At 43.3% G+C, this 12,701-nt stretch overlaps 1 protein-coding gene across 1 annotated transcript; it reads left to right on the forward strand.

The window, feature by feature from the left end:
• Positions 1–292: 292 nt before the first annotated feature.
• LOC143859078 (uncharacterized) lies at positions 293–6,322 on the forward strand. The gene is made up of 2 exons (XM_077369761.1): positions 293–514; positions 3,772–6,322. Exon 2 carries the CDS (start codon positions 3,898–3,900, stop codon positions 5,437–5,439), a length of 1,542 nt encoding a protein of 513 aa, XP_077225876.1. The 5' UTR covers positions 293–514; positions 3,772–3,897; the 3' UTR covers positions 5,440–6,322.
• Positions 6,323–12,701: the final 6,379 nt, after the last annotated feature.

Genomic DNA, 12,701 nt, shown 5'->3' on the forward strand with positions numbered 1-12,701 from the left:
CCCTGATTCCATTCCGAGACCCGATTTCCGTAAATCGTTAGATCAATGGCAGATCTTGACCTGGGTCTAACCATCCAAAACCACCTAACCTCTCCTCTCATCCTAACCATCCAAACCTCACCTAACCTCACCTAACCTCTCCTCTCATCCTAACCATCCAAACCTCACCTAACCTCACCTAACCTCACCTAACCTTACCTAACCCCACCTAACCTTACCTAACCTCATCCTCTCATCCTAACCATCCAAAACCACCTAACCTCACCTAACCTCCTATCCCATTCTCCTATAAATACCCTCTCATCCCACCATCCAAGAGGAGAAGAAAAAGAACCCCTCTCTTAGAAAATTCATCCCTCTCCCTCATCTCTTCAAGGGTTCGGCCATCCTTGCCGGATCGGGTGATTTTATACGTTGGGTGATATATATCAAAAGCAGTCATTATCAAGCAAGGAATCATCTTCAAAGAATTAACATCAAAGAAAAATCAAACACAAAGTGGGTTTCCAAAGAGGTAGGCATTTATTTCAATTCTATGTAGGGTCTGTTTTCATACATATCTTTTACTTTAAAAGAAAAACCATGTTAGGAAGCATGTAGGGTCTGTTTTCCCCCTGGTTAGCCTCTGGTTAGACCCTGGTTGCACCCAGGTTCGCTGCTGGTTGCACCCAGGTTCGATGCTGGTTGCACCCTGGTTCCCTACTGATTCGCACCCTGGTTCCCTGCTGGTTGCACCCTGGTTCCCTACTGGTTCGCACCCTGGTTCCCTACTGGTTCGCACCCTGCTTCCCTGCTGGTTGCACCCTGGTTCCCTACTGGTTGCACCCTGGTTCCCTGCTGGTTGCACCCTGGTTCCCTACTGGTTCGCACCCTGGTTCGATATTGGTTCGCACCCTGGTTCCCTGCTGGTTCGCACTCTGGTTAGACCCTGGTTGCACCCAGGTTCGTTGCTGGTTGCACCCTGGTTCCCCTGCTGGTTCGCACCCTGGTTCCCTGCTAGTTCGCACCCTGGTGCACCCTGGTCCGCACCCTGGTTTGTACCCTGCTTCCTCCTAGTTAGACCATGGCTAGTCTCGGGTTTGCTCCTAACTTAGACCTGACTCACTTGACCCTAACCATTAACCCAATCCAACCAAGTCATATCCCAACACAATCCGAGTCGCATGTCTGAATCCATTTGGCCAAATCTCATAAGCCCGCCCACTTTGAATTCCGAAAATTCAAACCCTTGATGATTCCTATATGCTCAATTCTTTGATGCAAATTCCCAATTCCAAAATCCCATTGCTAGATCAATGTTTCTGAATCTCAAGTCCAATGCTCAAATGCAAACCCGATTCCAGATACAAATACCAATTGTGTCTTCCAAAATCCAAGCAACCTCGCCAGTGGAACTACATGTGGCTTGATCCCCATCACGGGGTACGTAGGCAATTTGGCACTCCCAAGTTCAGTCGCACCTTTCTCTATCTTTCCCATTCCCTCACACTATTCATCATCTCGATTCATCTCGTGTCTCTCGGAACCATTGGATTATGGTTTCCGTCGTAAGAACCCTTAGAGCCCAATTTAGGAACAATGGTGTCGTGTCGTGTTGTGTCCTAAGTTTTAGGGAGTCCTAGAGTTAGGAGTCCAGCCTCATCACGGACGCTTGCTATGTATAGCAACCGTGCCATAGGTCAAGTTACACTAGTCATCCAGTTTTTCCCTAGGACAAGCCTAGTAAACTAGGATGTAGGCTAACCTGCATTAGTCTAAGGGACAACTTGCATTTAGATAGGATCATATAGCATCTTCGATGAAATCCTAAGATAATAAAATCCTCAACTTGAATTAAATAACTTCTCTTAAAACTGTTGAAACAGTCAATCCCGTCTAGATCGGTGTCCTAGTTGAGTTAGGCATATGTAGCTTAGCTTAGGTGCACCGAACTACGTCGACTCTGATCCCAGTGAGGCTTGGGTACGTAGGCAGCTTGGATGTCTGACGGCATACCACCCGCGAGTCGGCACCACAACAAATTGTGGTGTTTTGTATATTAATTTTCTTGTAAATGCTTAATCAAATCACTTAGGACTTTCCATGAAATTAGAATTTTATGAGAACTTTCACTTCGATTGAATCCAGACAAATTAATAAATCAAGATACACATTTAGGATTCACATTGAAATTAGATGTTAGGATGCATGTCACTTAGTTCGCACTTTAACATAGAGTTGAATGAGCCATTTAAAATAAATTTAAAAGAGTTAGCTTTTGGAATCGAAGACCGATTATCGGGCAGGAATGGTGCATGTGGTGGATAACTCCCCATACCTTCCATTCTCGTAACCAGGTAGCGAGTCTAGATTTCTGGTTAATTATGGGTCCTAGATCCCATATCTAGGTGGCGACTCTGTCAGTCTCTTTCGTGTGGAATTCAGATTGCCTTAGTGATCCCAAGTTCACAGGAAAGATGAATTCAAATCAATATTAAAATGCACATGCCAATCGCGTGGATACGAGAGACCAAGAGAGAGAGCGCGGCGGCTCGCGCCCCACCCCTCTCGCGGGATCGGGTACCACAGTCTGGCGACTCTGCTGGGGACCACCTAACTTCATTAAAATTTCAAAAGATAATTCATTTGAATTTAATTTAACTGGCTCATAAAAACTCTATACTTGTTAGATTAGTTTGTCTCGTTTTATTTTCTCATCACATTTTACTCGAACTTAATTTAACAAAACCTGAAGGCATCATAGATTGCGCGAACTTATTGCACACACTTACATCACTTGCATCTAAACCCTTGCATCTCACATGCACACACGTCCTATTTTAGGAACCCGGAGTGTTATCTAGCATGGTTGACTGGGATTTCATCACCTGGTGCCTCTGTGCTAGAGAAGCATTCCACCCTTAGCCTAGTACCTTTATGGTGCGTAAACGGATCTCTTGTTCACGTACTGATACGCCGGACACTGGTACAGTATATCGAACATGGATTCGCGCTAAGGGGACTCTTGGCCTTACCCCTAGATTAACCCACACATGCATGCAGTATACGAACACATGTGCACCACATGTGTGAACCTAGTTTAGGATATCCTACCCATTTGTGTCTAGATTAGGCCGTAGTCCATCTTCCAATGGCTACGATCGGTCCTAGGTACACAAACAAAGTCATGAGTCGAGATCCTCTCTCCACTCCGCTAGATTAGGATTAGGGTTGATGCCTTCAGGTAACACTGTTAAAATGTGCGAAGACTAAAAAATTTCCCTTTGGGTTAGGATATAAATCCCATCATTTCCAAAGATCTCATAGGATTAGTCATTCATGATCTATCCGTTGAAAGCAATCCTATGCTATCTCATCTAATCTCTTGATCGTGCGTCTTTCATTCTTCTGCCATACGATTCGATCGTATCTTCATGCCATCCCCTAACTGGCAGGAGCACAATCTCACAATCTTTCGATTATGCAATCTCATGATCTGATCATGCCTGGTCCAGATGATCCAATCTTGCTTGTACTCTTAGTCTTTCTTACTCTAAGGACAACCTTCTTCGAGAATATTTTGATAAGTCCTTCAGAGTTCACTCTCATGATCCATGAACTAGGGGCATTTCCTTATACGATTTTATTATCATTGTCATATCTTGGTCTTTTGGGATTCACTCTATTGTCCCAATTACTTGCTTAAATGAGTAATCTTTGTTTTAGTCATTGAGAATGAACACTCCATGAATGTCAAGCTCATACACCTCGTGTTCATTATTTCCATCACAGGAAGTTGGCACAATAGCTAATCCCACTGCTCCTTGGGTTCGGGTATCTTCACGATTGGAGAGGAATTCTGTCTCTCTACCATCCTCTCTGAGAACCCCAGCGTCTCCTTCTTTCTCATCCTCACCAATGGCAGATAACCAAGATGGCCTTCCACCTGCTGCAATTACCGATACTCTTACCTTAATTCTCCAGCAGCTTCAAGAACTCAAAGAAGAAAACCAAGTTATCAAGGCTCAGCTTTCTGAAAAGTTGGGACCATCGTTGTCCAAGGATAAAGGGCCTATGCACCAAGCAGCTACTTCAATAGCACCTGCCCATCCAGTGTTCATCAATATCCATGATAAAACCGAAGAAGATTTGGAAAAAGAGCAATATAGCGAGAATCGCAGTAGGCCTTCTCAGTTCATGGTTGATAAGTCTGTTATGGAGAAATTAGAGACTCTTACCAGGAAAGTTCAAGACATTCAGTTTCAAGACCAGGGTGGTTTCAATCCCAGTGATCTTACTCTATTTCCCGAAATCCGCCTTCCTGCCAATTTTCAAATGCCCGATTTCGACAAATATGATGGTGTGGGTTGTCCAATCACACATTTGCAAATGTTCACCATTATGTGTCAGCCTCAGGGCTTATCTCCTGAGCAAATGGCTCAATTGTTCCCAGTTTCCTTAACCAAGGTTGCTAGGAGATGGTTCATGGTCTTGGACAAGACTCGTTACAGGACATGGAAGGATATCGGCGAGCAATTCATCAGGCAGTTCAAATATGATGATGGGACAGAAATCACCAGAAAGGATTTAGAGAGAACAAAGCAAGACTCGAGGGAATCCTTTCTGATTTTTGTGAAAAGATGGAGGAGAGTAGCAGCTCAGATGATGGAGCGCCCGTCTGAGGAAGAACAGGTCCAGATAATCATGAAAAATATTTCCCCCCAACTCCAATATCACATGTCGTTGCAGTATTATCCGGACTTCAAACACTTTATCGTGGCAGGCACCCAAATAGAGGAGGCTATGGCTCAAGGTGTATTCAACCGAAGTAACCCGAATACCAGAGAATTCAGGAAGTCTCCATCAGCTGAAATTAATAACCTTTCCCGCTCCAATCCTCAGCCTTCCAAATCTCAGAACCCCATGGTGATGGACTATACCCAACCTGCTGTCGCACCTCGACCACAGGCCCAGACAAAATTTACCCCTCTCCCTCTTCCACCATCTGAGATACTCAAGGAGTGTCTAGCCTCAGGTCGCATAATCCTGCCCGACATTAGGGCTCTTCCCAATCCTTTACCAGCAAATTGGCGAACAGATCAACACTGCGAATACCATAGAAATTTCGGCCATCTCACTGATAATTGCATTGCCCTAAAATTCAGGATCCAGAGGTTGCTCGACAACAAAGATCTTGTGTTCGAGCCAAAACCTGATAACTCATTACCTGGTCATGCAAACCCTGCTGCTGCTGTTAATGCTATAACCATAGGGGACCCAAAATTTGATCCTCTCACTCTTATCTGTGCCTTAGAACCTACCTTTGAAACGTCTGGGTCGGAACCTTTTGAAGAAGAGGAAGATGCAGACAGTGGAGATGTTCTAGTAGCTGCTATCCCGATACGAGCCAGCCTTCGCCGAGCCTTCAACGCCAAACAGTTGCAGCAGTTAAAGTTTTAGTCACTTACTATTTTATGTTGAGTCAGTCATCATGGTCAGTATAATTGTTGAGTCCGGTCTTACAGTTCAAGGTCAATGCCTAGTCCAGGCAAGTTATCTTCTGTTTCTCTTTAGAGTTGTGAATCCTGAGCATGTTCAGGATAGGTCGTCAAATGTAATAGCTTTACTTTAAATAAAAATTTCAGTTCCAAATCCTTAATGTAATTCACTTGTGTCTGTTTCTTAAGTATGCTTCTGATCTTAAAGTAAGGCTCCCTCCTCAAATGCGAACAAAATTGACGAAACTCCACTTGAGTCAGCAATTACTTGAACAAGAGGAGGAGCGCCAATCCCAACCTTTCAAAGATGAAATTGAAATGATAAACATTGGCACTGAAACTTTGATTCAGTGAATGCCGATTGAAAATACATTACCCTCTGAAGAGTGTGAAGAATTGATAAAATTATTTCAAGAATAAGAAGATTGTCTAGAAAAGCTACAACCGATACCAGGGGCAAGACATGGATGGAAAGCTCAAAGAAAATGAAGAAAGTGAGAAGATATATGCTATACAAGGGGCATAGAGTGGAAACAACTTTCATATTTTCAATCAATGACCTTGGTTCTCAAATTCATAACATAAAGCCAACAAATTCAAGATAAGAAGTTCAAGAGCAAGCATTGAAAAGTGATCATCAGATATCAAGAGTACGAATCCATAGATGGAGGATGTCAAAGAACAAGTTTCGCTCTATGAAAGTCTAAAGCACGCTTTAGAATCTTGGAAAAAGAAGATCCATTATCTCTTACCTGGAAATGCCGTCAAACTCCGTGAAAAAAAAAACAACAAAAAAAGAAAAAGAAAAAAAGAAAAAAAAATAATCACTACCAGACGGACTCTAGTAACCCAGATCGATTCCCAATCTGAACATCGAAAGGCCTCCTTTGGCCGATTAAATCCAAAAATCAGAACCCAATGTCAAAAGAATACCGGTTTGCAAACCCTTCGAGCCTGAATAAAATTTTCTTGAAAACCCATCAAACCAGGGGCATTTCCCCGAACTACGCGAGACCTGATCCCTATATTGGGGTACGTAGGCAACTCGGTTGAACCGAGTTCGGTCGATTCAAAAAGGAAAAGAAATTCAATCCTTTCAAAAAAAAAAAGAGAGGGACGAGTTCCAAAAGAAGAGAAGTTAATTGTTCCAGAAAGAAAAGAAAAAAGAAAAAAAAAATCAAACAATTTATCTTCAAACTAGGGGCATTCGCCCTGAACTACACACGACCTGATTCCTACCTTGGGATATGTAGACGACCTGTTCACAGGTTCGGTCGAAATCTTTGTTGAGCCTTAAGCCATTCTTTGAAAAGCCCTATCCTACCTATAAAAGTCCTTCTGGTGTTCAGAACTAATGAGCTAGGTCCTGAGATACAATAAAAAAATGAAATGATGATGAATAAGAAAAATAACGGAGTTTGAAGATCTGCTAGACTGAAAACCTGAAAGGGCGGTCTAGGCAAAATTTAAGATCATTCCCCTGCTAAGTTGAAAACCCGAAAGGGCGGCTTAGGCAAAAGCTAAGGGGATAGCCTGCTGGATCGAAAACCTAGAAAGGTGGTTCAGGCAAAAGTTAAGGCTAGCGCGGTCCGCCAAGTTAAAAACCCTGAAGAGATGACTTGGTCACGGTAAGAGAATCAGTATAAGAAGGCAACAGCCGGTATCAAGACTGAAGATCAACTGAAGTTCAAGCAAATTCAAGTGATATCCTCAAAACTGGGGGCATTGAAGCTAAGCAATCTTAGGGGTCGTAATTAAATTCTTGAGGCATTACTGTTTCGAGGAAGAAGTCCAGTGTTTACGATTTCAAAAAAAAAAAAAAAAAAAAAAATTCCTTGAAATGATAGATTTACCAAATAAAACGTTAACTAAGTCAGAAGCATCACTGTGTTTGTCAGTATAGTCAGTCAATCTTTGTTATTCTAAGTTCACTCCTTCAGGGCTGCTCAATCCTTTGAGTAGTGCCTTTCATCTAAGTTTTCTCTTTAGAAAGAGTCAATCGTCGTTCCTATGTCCAAATGATGTAACTATCTTGGTGAAGGAGGCCCGGCCTAGGCAGCTCCCTGCAATTATACCTGAAAGGGTTCGAGAATCTAGTCAAACAGCTACATTTCAAAGAAGATCAACTCAGAAGAGTTCAGAAGTAGAAACATCAGAAAGCCCAGCTTCCGTAAAAAGATCATACCCCAGGAAGGCACCTTAAGCTTGGAAGAGCCCCAGATGCAATGGTGGTTGAGCCAATTTCTCAGAAAGACGAACCATTAAAATTCGGAATCTCCTTCCAGTTTGTTAAATACTATCCTGGTCAAGAAATGTTTATCTAAACACCTGTCAAGAGGCAAATCCCACTTTTCCATGATTATATCCGAGAGAGCCATTGTTCTAAATTACCAATCTCAAATGTCTTGTTCAAGGTTTCAGTTATCAAAATCCCCAGAAGGCAAGACCAACAGTCTCATTGAGAAAAATCTTGTTGAAGTTTCATAAAAGTGTTCCTAATCCATCCTTGTTACTAATGGTTCTTCGTTCATAAGGTTGGTCGTCTCATCATTCGTCAAAGTCTTGGTTTCCACTGTCTTTACTGGGCGCGATCTATAATGTCCCCGATTTCATTGAGTTCAAAAAAAAAAAAAAAAAATCCAAAATTCATCAAATCCAATTCTACGTCAAATTCAAATTCATGAAAACCTCTAAATTCTTCGAGCCCGTTTGTGAACGGTGCCTCTTTTCTCGAGGCCATTTGTGAATGGTCTCGTCTTCTCCTTGAGCCCGTTTGCTGACGGTACCTCATTTCCCAAAAATAAAAATTCATCAAATCCAATCCCTGATTCAAACAAATCCAATCTTACGTCAAATTCAAGTTCATGAAAAATCTCATGTCCTCTTTGAGCCCTTTTGTGAAAGGTGCCTCATTTCTCGAGTCCATTTGTGAATGGTCTCGTCTTCTCCCTGAACCCGTTTGTGAACAGGTTTCTCATTCTCTGAGTCCATTTGTGAATGGTCTCATGTCCTCTTTGAGCCCGTTTGTGAACGGTGCCTCTTTTCTCGAGGCCATTTGTGAATGGTCTCATCTTCTCCTTGAGCCCGTTTGCGGACGGTACCTCATTTTCCAAAAATAAAAAAAATTTATCAAATCCAAATCCTTAATTAAAAAAAAATCCAATTCTACGTCGAATTCAAATTCATGAAAACCTCTAAATTCTTTGAGCCCGTTTGTGAACGGTGCCTCTTTTCTCGAGGCCATTTGTGAATGGTCTCGTCTTTTCCTTGAGCCCGTTTGCGGACGGTACCTCATTTCTCAAAAATAAAAAAAATTCATCAAATCCAATCCCCGATTCAAACAAATCCAATCTTACGTCAAATTCAAGTTCATGAAAAATCTCATGTCCTCTTTGAGCCCTTTTGTGAAAGGTGCATCATTTCTCGAGTCCATTTGTGAATGGTCTCGTCTTCTCCTTGAACCCGTTTGTGAACAGGTTTCTCATTCTCTGAGTCCATTTGTGAATGGTCTCATGTCCTCTTTGAGCCCGTTTGTGAACGGTGCCTCTTTTCTCGAGGCCATTTGTGAATGGTCTCATCTTCTCCTTGAGCCCGTTTGCGGACGGTACCTCATTTTCCAAAAATAAAAAAAATTATCAAATCCAAATCCTTAATTAAATAAAAAATAAAAAATCCAATCCTACGTCAAATTCAAGTTCATAAAAAATCTCTAAATTCTTCGAGCCCGTTTGTGAACGGGGGCCGCCTCATTTCTCGAGTCCATTTGTGAATGGTCTCGTCTTCTTCTTGAACCCGTTTGTGAACGGTGTCTCATTTTTTGAGTCCATTTGTGAATGGTCTCATGTCCTCCTTGAGCCCGTTTGTGAATGGTGCCTCATTTCTCTAGTCCATTGGTGAATGGTCTCGTCTTCTCCTTGAACCCGTTTGTGAACGGTGTCTCATTTTCTGAGTCCATTTGTGAATGGTCTCATGTCCTCTTTGAGCCCTCTTGTGAAAGGTGCCTCATTTCTCGAGTCCATTTGTGAATGGTCTCGTCTTCTCCTTGAACCCGTTTGTGAACGGTGCCTCATTTCTCGAATCCATTTGTGAATGGTCTCGTCTTCTCCTTGAGCCCGTTTGTGAACGGTGCCTCATTTCTCGAGTCCATTTGTGAATGGTCTCGTCTTCTCCTTGAGCCCGTTTGTGAATGGTGCCCCATTTCTCGAGTCCATTTGTGAATGGTCTTGTCTTATCCTTGAGTCCGTTTGTGAATGGTGCCTCTTTTCTCGAATCCATTTGTGAATGGTATCGTCCTCCTTGAGCCCGTTTGTGAACGGTGCCTCATTTCTCGAGTCCATTTGTGAATGGTCTTGTCTTCTCCTTGAGCCCGTTTGTGAACGGTGCCTCATTTCTCGAGTCCATTTGTGAATGGTCTTGTCTTCTCCTTGAGCCCGTTTGTGAACGGTGCCTCATTTCTCGAGTCCATCTGTGAATGGTTTTCTATCCTCCTTGAGGCCGTTTGTGAACGGTGCCTCATTATCCAAGTCCATTTGGGAATGCTTCTTATCCTCGTTGAACCCGCTTGTGAGCGGCGTCTCATCTCCTTCTAAAAACTGTTTGAGAGCGATCTTTGTCCTTTCCCTTCAGAATCCATTCGAAAATGATATCTCATTCTCTAATTGCCCGTTTGTGAACGGCGCCGCATCGAGTTTTTTTTATTATTCAAGTTCTAGGGTTTCATCTAAGGTTTTGCATTATGTTAAGGTGCGTTGTGTCTAGAGAGTCCTTTGTCGATTAAAGCTACGCAAAATGGTTCTGTCATTTTTAACTTTGGTATTCAATGACTACGTCATCTCTACCAAAGAGGGGCATCTGTAGACACCCCATTTTGTTTTGTTTTAATCAACAAATAAATTAGTGTGTTAAATCCATGTGAGAACCCCCTCTATCATTGATTTATATGTTTTAGGTCATTAATATCTTGATCTGACTTTACGGATCATCAATCGGGACAAAATAAGCTAGGGTCACTTCATAGCCCGGACCCTGATTCCATTCCGAGACCCGATTTCCGTAAATCGTTAGATCAATGGCAGATCTTGACCTGGGTCTAACCATCCAAAACCACCTAACCTCTCCTCTCATCCTAACCATCCAAACCTCACCTAACCTCACCTAACCTCTCCTCTCATCCTAACCATCCAAACCTCACCTAACCTTACCTAACCCCACCTAACCTTACCTAACCTCATCCTCTCATCCTAACCATCCAAAACCACCTAACCTCACCTAACCTCCTATCCCATTCTCCTATAAATACCCTCTCATCCCACCATCCAAGAGGAGAAGAAAAAGAACCCCTCTCTTAGAAAATTCATCCCTCTCTCTCATCTCTTCAAGGGTTCGGCCATCCTTGCCGGATCGGGTGATTTTATACGTTGGGTGATATATATCAAAAGCAGTCATTATCAAGCAAGGAATCATCTTCAAAGAATTAACATCAAAGAAAAATCAAACACAAAGTGGGTTTCCAAAGAGGTAGGCATTTATTTCAATTCTATGTAGGGTCTGTTTTCATACATATCTTTTACTTTAAAAGAAAAACCATGTTAGGAAGCATGTAGGGTCTGTTTTCCCCCTGGTTAGCCTCTGGTTAGACCCTGGTTGCACCCAGGTTCGCTGCTGGTTGCACCCAGGTTCGATGCTGGTTGCACCCTGGTTCCCTACTGATTCGCACCCTGGTTCCCTGCTGGTTGCACCCTGGTTCCCTACTGGTTCGCACCCTGGTTCCCTACTGGTTCGCACCCTGCTTCCCTGCTGGTTGCACCCTGGTTCCCTACTGGTTGCACCCTGGTTCCCTGCTGGTTGCACCCTGGTTCCCTACTGGTTCGCACCCTGGTTCGATATTGGTTCGCACCCTGGTTCCCTGCTGGTTCGCACTCTAGTTAGACCCTAGTTGCACCCAGGTTCGTTGCTGGTTGCACCCTGGTTCCCCTGCTGGTTCGCACCCTGGTTCCCTGCTGGTTCGCACCCTGGTTCCCTGCTGGTTCGCACCCTGGTGCACCCTGGTCCGCACCCTGGTTTGTACCCTGCTTCCTCCTAGTTAGACCATGGCTAGTCTCGGGTTTGCTCCTAACTTAGACCTGACTCACTTGACCCTAACCATTAACCCAATCCAACCAAGTCATATCCCAACACAATCCGAGTCGCATGTCTGAATCCATTTGGCCAAATCTCATAAGCCCGCCCACTTTGAATTCCGAAAATTCAAACCCTTGATGATTCCTATATGCTCAATTCTTTGATGCAAATTCCCAATTCCAAAATCCCATTGCTAGATCAATGTTTCTGAATCTCAAGTCCAATGCTCAAATGCAAACCCGATTCCAGATACAAATACCAATTGTGTCTTCCAAAATCCAAGCAACCTCGCCAGTGGAACTACATGTGGCTTGATCCCCATCACGGGGTTGTAGACACCCCATTTTGCTCTACCTTAATCGATAAAGAAATTAGGGTTTGTTTTCCGTCGGTTTTCCAATGTCTTTCTTTCCCGCATCCGTTTGTTACATTTCTAAATATTTTTGGTCGTTTCCGTCGTGTTTCGTATTTTCCCGCTAAATGTTGAGAAGGATTATTCAGAAAAATCTAAACCAGAGAGAATTGGGACCCGTTTGGTGGGCCCGCATTGGGTGCTTCGATTAAATTTGGATCGAGAAAGTTGGACCCATTTGGTGGGGCCGCATGATGCATTTTGATTAAATTTGGACCCGTTTGGTGGGCCCGCATTGAACATTTGTTTAAAATCGAATCAACCGGGGGCCCACATTGTGGGGCCCGCATTGTGGGGCCTCAGTGGGGCCTCTTGTGAGGCCTCTTATGAAGAGCAATGATGGTAGCTCTCCACTAAGACAACATGATGGGCCCTCCACTAAGAGCAATAATGATGGACTCTCCACTAAGAAACATGATGGGCCCTCCACTAAGAGCAATAATGATGGACTCTCCACTAAGAAACATGATGGGCCCTCCACTAAGAGCAATAATGATGGACTCTCCACTAAGAAACATGATGGGCCCTCCACTAAGAACAATAATGATGGATTCTCAACTAAGAAACATGATGGGCCCTCCACTAAGAGCAATAATGATGGACTCTCCACTAAGAAACATGATGGGCCCTCCACTAAGAACAATAATGATGGATTCTCCACTAAGAGGGACAACATGATGAGCTCTCCACCA

Source organism: Tasmannia lanceolata, unplaced genomic scaffold, assembly GCF_043159265.1.
Source record: "Tasmannia lanceolata isolate RefF3 unplaced genomic scaffold, GAP_Taslan_0.1 ptg000029l, whole genome shotgun sequence".
In the NCBI taxonomy this organism is placed as follows: Eukaryota; Viridiplantae; Streptophyta; class Magnoliopsida; order Canellales; family Winteraceae; genus Tasmannia; species Tasmannia lanceolata.

What these genes read in the sequence shown, in the direction of transcription:
- LOC143859078 (XM_077369761.1), top strand. Translation starts at nt 3,898, where the DNA reads ATGGCAGATAACCAAGATGGCCTTCCACCTGCTGCAATTACCGATACT.